The sequence below is a fragment of the Dermacentor silvarum genome, chromosome 3 (assembly GCF_013339745.2).
Source record: "Dermacentor silvarum isolate Dsil-2018 chromosome 3, BIME_Dsil_1.4, whole genome shotgun sequence".
NCBI classification, from domain to species: domain Eukaryota; kingdom Metazoa; phylum Arthropoda; class Arachnida; order Ixodida; family Ixodidae; genus Dermacentor; species Dermacentor silvarum.
Window position 1 is genome coordinate 231,954,480 of NC_051156.1, and position 8,315 is coordinate 231,962,794.

The window sequence follows — 8,315 nt, forward strand, 5'->3', positions numbered from 1 at the left end:
AGATGATGCCCGTCGCTCGCCGTGCCAGCATCGCCGAGGAAGTGCTCCCCACGGGCGACGAGCGCGGCGGCGACTTGGGTCAGGTGCGCCAGGCGCACCAGCTTCTCATCCGCACCCCGGACCCAGTGGCGGCGCACCCGCGCATCCCCACCGGTTACACGCTCTGCAAGCCGCTCGAGCCGGCGCGCGGCGGCAACTTCCAGATCAAGCAGGACGACGAACGCGACGGGAAGCGCAAGTTGTGGAAGAACGCCAAGACCTTCCTCACCATCTCCTTCTGGCATCTGACGCTCTCGCAGTTCCTCGTCCAGTTCGGCCTCGGCGTGTTCCTGCTGACCATCATCGACTTTGCAAACGACTGCGGCATCGGTGCCAAGGACTCGGTGTTCTTCATGACCTCCTTCTGCATCGGGGACATGCTCTCCCGCGTGCTCACGGGCTTGATTGCCGACAGAGGATCTGTGCACCTGGAGTTCTTGGTGGCGTTAGCCTACGTTCTTCAAGGCGTTTGCTACGAGTTTATGTGCTACATAAAGAGCTATCTGTACCTACTACTACTAACCCTCGGAATAGGCATCAGCCATGGCTCAAGGATCTTCCTGCTCCCCATTTTCCTCACGAGGAGCTTCGGACTCGGTGGGCTTTCTGTCAATCTGAGTGTCGCTACTTGCATCTGCGGTGTCTTGGCATTATTAAGGCCCTTCTTGATCGGTAAGTACACTTACGTAAGGTTTTGAAACTCCACGTGACTATGCTGAATTTACTGTTTTAGTTTAGAAAGAACGGAGGTGCACTTTACAGACACGTTGATTTCTGTTTAGATTTTCTTTTTGATTGCATTGCTAGGTGTAGCGCCTCCTCTTCCGTGACGTGCTCCGTCTCACAGGTGCCGTGCAGTGTAGAGGGGGCTCGCGTCGGCCAATGATGTAGCCGGCGGGACGCCAATGGTTGCCTTTTGCAATCCTTCCGCAACGCTTGCATTTAGTCAGCGTCGCGCGGATGGACGAACAATGGTGATCCCGCGCTGCACTGCACAATGCCGCTGAGGTGGAGCTTGCTTTTACTTCCGCCTTAGTCGAAACTCGTAAAAAAATGCATGAAACTCTATACAAGTATAATTCACGCGCTAATATACCATTCAAGGGAATAACGAAAGGATGCTCACTTTTTGTCGTCTTTTCAGGCTACTTCAGAGATCAGCAGGGCACCTACAAGGGTCTGTACCACCTAATCTGCATTGTGAACATGGCTGTAGCCGTTACGTGGTTCATCAAAATGCTGCTCATCCGTAAAAAAGACAGAATTCACCTACAAGGAATCTAAGAAACCAAGACAATATTTAGAACGCGTCAGTTTTGTTTTCTAGGACTGAGATCGCTTCAACGAAAAATGTGCCTGAGGATCATGTTCGGCAGAGCCTTTTTTCCATAGCTGCAGCGACGTTCACAGTGGAACTGCAAACGAAAGAAAATGCATATTTTTCGTTCAGCTGACTTCCGATAATTTATCAACCTGACGACGTAGTCCATATAAAGTACAAATGCACTGTCTCTGCTTGTGTGTATGTAGGTGCACCGCTACATAGCGTGCTTTTTGTAGTGTTAACATTATTTTTTACACTTAGAGAAGCTTCGAAAGGATTGCTTCATGCAGAGAAGATTATTTGCATGTGAAATCGAAGTAGGTAATGAACTAATTAGCAAACTTTTGTTGATTAAGTTTTCATTTTTATGTTTATTGAAAACAAAGGCGTTTTGTTAAAATATTAAGCGGAATAACAAGGCATTTTTGCCACAAGTTTGACGGCGCTCATCTGAAAACTGCTGCGAGTTTCAAAATTGGTTTCGATGGGTGAGAACTCTGTTTTCGATTCCTAAAGTGTACCGTAAAGCAATTAGTTGGAAAGGTTATTAATTAAATTTTGGTAGCTTTATTAATATGCATTTTGATTTTTTCTGCAACTAATGTTCACCTCTTCGAGTATTCTATCTCAATGGGTAGATCTGTGCTATATTCTAAGGCGATCTTTAAACATTCTGTAAACTCTGAAAATACTAGTATATGTAGCATTATGCTCGAAATTATGCTCAATTCGTAGTTCTGTGGCATCTAGGTCTTCTCGTCCTTTTGTTTGCCGTCTGCATTTGAGCTTTTCAAGCTGCGCTTACATGTGCATTTGTACGACATTTTGTTGCTGTAAATCATGTAATTGTTAGAATATTTTTTTTGACATATTGGTACCAGGGTCATCACAGAGGTGGGCGGGGATAATTATTGCTCTGGCGGCTGCGTAGTCGCGATTGATTGAAAGACCTATTAATTAAAATATGAATGTGGGCCGCTTTCACGGGTGAACAAAAATGAATCGCTAATTACACGTAAAGTCGGATGCACTGAGCCTACTAGAGTAATTATTTTTAAAGAATATTTTCGTCTACAATCTCTATATCCCTCGCACTTCCCTGAAATGAATAGCCAGTGACGAAGAGAAACTACTTTGCTAAATATTCATAATGAAATCTCAAACGGCATTTGTTGACCTTGGAAATAGATTTTTCTGTTATTATTTTCCTAAAACAATGGTTCATAGACATTGTAGCAGTGGAAAATCATACTCCACAATCAGAAGCGTGTGAACACGACCTTCAGTACAAAGAAAGAGTATTGTAGAATCTTTGCAGAAGCATAAAGAAAGCAGAAAAAAAAGCGTTAGCATCGGATACTTCCGATCAGCCAGAGATACCCTCTACATATCTCTAGCTTAACTAGCGCCTCAATATTCCTTCCATGTGCATAACAGCACATCCAAATATACCACTGACTATTTTGATAGGAGTGGAAGAAGATCGGCACAATTAAGTTGGATGAAAACCTCAACAACTCCAGCAGGCTCCTGGTATACCAACATCGCTTGCGCCTCGTCCAGATCCGGTCTTATCCCTTTCTTAGAGTTTACATAGCTGACGTAAGTGACCTCATAAAACATCCGGAAGCGCATTATTTACTTGACATCGAGGTGAGCAGTTGCTGTGGTGTAAAGAAGAGAGGCGCTTGATTCTCACTAAATGTACCGTGAGAAACACAGGCATTGACCCTTTTCGCGGAGCAGTTTGTTCCAGAGAAACTAGATGGCACTTCGCGCCGTACGTCGCCTCAGCGTCCGCGTACGAATACGAAACCATTACCGCTTCTACCTCGCTTGTGTGCGATCAGGTGTCGGAAATGCTACTGAGTTTTCGCTAACGCACTGCGCTCCAATCATGCTGGATTCCATAATGTGTATTGAAAACGTGTGCAGTAGTTCGCTGCAAATATAGTGACTGGCATATTAAGGAATGTAATGAATATGTGTGGCCAAATTGTCGAAACGCTGCTGCAACTGTCCATAAGTGTTTCCTGCACTTAGAGATGTACGGCTTTCCTCGAGCATACAGACATTTGCTCATCAGCCAGCGTTGTATCGCTAACCATCAGAGAAATGGTTTAATCTCAGGAACGTCAGCAAGAGCAAATACTGCTCGTTAAACAATCATAAAGGGAGTAGCGTCGCTTATTGTCATAGTAAGTTTCGGGCACAATATCTACACACCCGGACTAGCACGAAAACTTACGCCCACTCTATCGCCAACGTGTCAAGAATAAGTGAATGGGCGCTCACTTGAATATATGCGCACTATATACGCACAATAAATCACAGTATATACTACACCGATAGCGCACGAATGGTCGAAGCTGAATGTTTCGTGACGGTCCACAAGAGTAAGCTAGTTACTAGCAATAACACATCTTTGTTACAAGGTGTTACAATTATAAAGGTGTTTATTTGGCAGAGCTCGAAGCAGCGCAACATCGACGGGCAGGGCAGCCACAGCTTCCAAGCACGAGAGCCGTTGCCGCGCGCTCGATTCACCCAGTTGAGTGCAGTAAGAACAAAGCACACCGGTGACCGATTAGGGAGAAAATAATCCGATAGTGACTGAAAAGTACTGAAAATTGGTTGCTATTCATCATGAAACTGCAGCGCACGCAAGAGTAACGAGGACACAAGGCAAAGCTAACACACGGCTGCTGACTCAGTTTATTGTGGAGGGAAGTTGCATACATCAGGCACAATAAAGTGCGCATGTGAAAGAGCATGCGGAATAAAAATAATACAGGTATTCAAGAAAAATATCTGCGTAGCTTAACAAAATCAAGTGGTGCTCAAGAAGGCAAATTCCTGGTCAGTTGTGGCTATAGGTGGCTCACTTACGCACATGTCAGCACGCTTTTTGACATGGTGTTAGGCTGCTGACGTGTGTGTGTGTGTGTGTGTGTGTGTGTGTGTGTGTGTGTGTGTGTGTGTGTGTGTGTGTGCGTGTGCGTGTGCGTGTGTGTGTGTGTGTGTATGCGTGCGTGCGTGTGTGCGTGCGTGCGTGCGTGCGTGCGTGCGTGCGTGCGTGCGTGCGTGCGTGCGTGCGTGCGTGCGTGCGTGCGCATTTAACTTCACTACAAAATAAACTGACTTGCGAGTCACCTAACCGTGACAAGCCGTGCTTCACAATGTTTGCCGAATAAAGAACGAAGAGGCCCGCCGTGGTTGCTCAGTGGTTATCGTGTTGGGCTGCTGAGCATGAGGGCGCGGGATCGAATCCCGGCCACAGCGGCCGCATTTAGATGGGGGCGAAATGCAGACAACACCCGTGTACACGTTAGGTACGCGTTAGGTACGCGTTAGGTACACGTTAATAGGCACACGTTAATTATTTTGTTAGACGTTAATAAGCCCCAGGTGGTCCAAATTAATCCGGAGTCCCCCACTACGGCGTTCCTCATAATCAGATGGTGGTTTTTGCACGTAAAAGCTCATAATTCTTTTCAAGAACGAAGAGCAAGACACACTAATTCTGGTTAAATTCATGAGCGGAATGCTTGGATAGCTTCCAATTGCATATTTAGCTCCGATTTTAGAACAAGCACCATATACGCTGCTCGCGCTGTTTGGACGACACTTAATGAGCTCCGAAAGCGCTTGTACATGGCCTCTGAGCCAAAGCTTCGTGTCGTCCACCCAGTCAGCATCTACGATATCTCCCGACACGGAGGTTTCCGGAGCCGCACCGGCGTCACGCACATCCATTGTAAACACGGATGCAACGAAGGCAGTTGAGGCAAGCAATGGACGCGTGACCACGTGATAAGACATGGCAGCGCCCACAGGATCGCCGCGAAGAAGGTCAATATATACGCTGATCGTGTACTTGAGGAGTCTGAAAAGTATGTCTATTAGGCAATCACACGTAGGGTGGGAAATCTGAATTGCTTGTATTACAAATTGCGTCAAAAACAAAAGTTGACTCGCCATCCTGACCCTACGAAAGTGTATGTCCAGCGAAGCTGTTTCAAAACCACTACACCTGTTGGTGGGTGTATATAGAAATGTTATACTTGAGAGCAGTGATGATAGTCGCGCTGTGGCCGTTTCTGACTCAGACCGGCCTAGCAGTGCTACAACGGGAGCGGCGATCATCCAGCACGGCAATTATGGATTTGCCTAAACTTAGTCCTTCTGGCTTCAAACGGCTTCGTGACTTTGTAAACTCGTCATTTTCAACAATGTACTGTGTAATACATAAATAAACGTTAATGGAAATGTTCGACGGTAGGATTCGAACATCCAGTACAGTAGCCCGATATTGAAACCATTACGCCACGGATGCATGCATCGAGAAGCGGCATAGAACGCCCGTCTAGTCATCAAATATGTGCTTCGGATGCTAGTTTTTTTATTGAAACGGATGCTGTTCAATATGTTGAATGCGTGATGCCAAAGAATGTATGCACTTTTTCGCTTCACTCTGCTGAGTGCTTGAAACCGGCTTCACCTCCGCCGTGGATCGGCCTGGTGTACTTCCGGGATCGGCCCACATCTTGCCCACGGACGTGGATGCCGACCAACGAGAGGCTGACAGCTTCGCTGCAAAAGGAAAACAAAAAAATCCTTATCTTTCCATGACCTGCAATTAGTCCAAAGAAAATCGATGGTGAAATGCACAGTGCTGTGTACTTCAGGACGTCATTAAAATGTGCTAGTGGGGACACGCCCGTTTCATTTTTATTTATTTATTTTATTTACGAGGTTTCTGCTGGCCTTAGACTAGAGAGAGAGAGAGATAAATGAGATGGGAAAGGCAGGGAGGTTAACCGGAAGGTAGGTATCCAGTTTGCTACCCTGCACTGGGGAAGGGGTAAGGGGAGACAGAAAGATAAAGAAAAATGCACACACATAGAAAGAGAGGGTGATCAGAAAAAAAAAACACATACACACGCACACACACTTAGCTAAGGCCGTAAGCAGGACTGGGCAGTGCGACAATGCCTCGCTGATTGAAGAAAATACATTACAGCACAATTCAACGTTATACAAAAGTGTTGCACAAAAAGAAACCCACTCTACACGCGCAATTAGGAACATAGTGAAATTCAATATAGAAATAAAATTGTTATGGTAATCAAATTGTGGTTATCGCCAAGATTCATCCTTCTTTACAAACACGACAGGTGTGAGCGTGGCCTAGTGGACGGCATTGTGACGCTATCTCCTAGCAGAGCTTTCAGTTGCGTCTTGATTTTCGCGCGCTTAACCGCCGTTACGCGTCCAGTCATTTAGTGAACCGGCAGATTGCGATACAGGAGTGATGCGTGATTGAGCAAGTCTATGAGCTAGCTAGTCTACAGCTAATCATATTGCTAAGCAATGTGTCCATTATTGGTATTTAAAGCAACTTGGAAACGTTAGGTATATTACAATAATCTCCGCTATGTGCTGCAGTATTCACAATTTCGAAACGTCGCAACAAAATCAGCTCACTCAAGCTGTGCAGACCCATGGCGCTCGCTTTTCGTCTCGCTGTGCGTGCTACTGTTTCCTGGCGTTGAAGACGATTCTTGACAGGCGAAGCAAATGGGAGAAATAAGAGCGTCAAAGTTGCAGAAAAAGAAGACAGCTAAGGAGCGCTTGGTATTTATTCCAGGATGGTCAGTACAAGTGTGGAGAGCCACCATGCTTTAAAAGAGATTTTTAAGAATTCGTTTCAATTCTCCCTTAGAATATTCAGCGTGTTCCTTGCTCGAACACCTTTGTTTTATTAGCCTATGAAAGTAATATTACACAAAAATTTTACTCAATGAGAAGAAGCTCGAGACCAGCTCTTTGACAAACTTGGCTGAAATAAATGTGAACGCTCATTCCATCACACCCGACGAATGGAACGCGGTGCACGAACAGCTAATGACATACAAATCAGTAACACGATCCCTAATTTTCTAAACAGCCTTCTTAGAAATGACACTTCACACGAGCACGTTGCAAGCACTGAGCATGCTAAGTGATGCGTTACAACATTGCTAAAGTAGATACTGGGGCGAGTTGGAATTTAAACGTAAAAGAAGGACACTTACACGGTGCTTGTTTTACTGGTGTTTCGTGTTTCGCGCTGTTTTAAATTCCAACGTCCCTTGTATTTGTATTTCCTTATTGCCTTTGCATCTTTCTGTTTGTATGTATGCATACCTCTGATAACTGAAAGTGTATTATAGTTGATACGTTGTATATGACATAGCTTACGTGATACCTATGTAATGTATATACAAAAGTTTGAGGGTTTTTTTTTTTTGATTCTACGTAGGTACGTGTGTTATTATTTTTGGGTTATAATAGATTTACTGCTGTTTTTTGAACAATGCTGGTTTGTTAAAGTGTCCATTATGTACGATCTATGAAATTACCATAAGCTGACCATAGGGCAGCTTTTTCTGTCAAACCATCATGTAGATTGAATAAAGTGAATGAAATCTTCGGACTTAGCTGGAAGGCAAAGCTGTGCCGTGTGATTCACTCGTGCTGGGAACAGGTTCGTGACCCCATTTTTACCGCTGCAACTATAGTTCTAGCAGGGCCGATGTATTGCCTACAATACGTCGTATCTAAGGCACTGTTAAGCTAACCTACTCCTTAAACTTGTGTGACACATTTTCCATGACTTCGGCGCGCGGATACAAACGTTTGGCGATGGCATTAAAAACACACGTTTTCATCAAGCTCGTTTTGTAGGGAAATGTTGCTTAGAGCTGCCGCCCCAGCTGTTCCTGCATAACTGCATCGTTGTCGAGATGCCTGCGCGTGCGCCAACGTGGGAACACTTGCGTAGAAAAAAATGAGCAAAGTACACACATTGACGATGTTAAAAAAAACTGTCAGCCCTTCCACTGGAGTGGAGATGGAAGACCAGCGAAGCTGTACTATGGTGGGAATTACGTATTTCGAATTATGACTA

At 45.1% G+C, this 8,315-nt stretch overlaps 1 protein-coding gene across 1 annotated transcript in view; it reads left to right on the forward strand.

The window, feature by feature from the left end:
- The window catches only part of LOC119446862 (uncharacterized), a 108,832-nt gene extending 100,974 nt beyond the window's left edge, over positions 1-7,858 (forward strand). The window contains exons 3-4 of the mRNA XM_037711436.2: positions 1-711; positions 1,184-7,858. The exon at positions 1-711 is cut by the window's left edge and continues 468 nt beyond it. Of these exons, the coding sequence (XP_037567364.1) occupies positions 1-711; positions 1,184-1,323 (851 nt within the window). The 3' untranslated portion in view covers positions 1,324-7,858. The remainder of the gene's footprint in view (positions 712-1,183) is intronic.
- Positions 7,859-8,315: the final 457 nt, after the last annotated feature.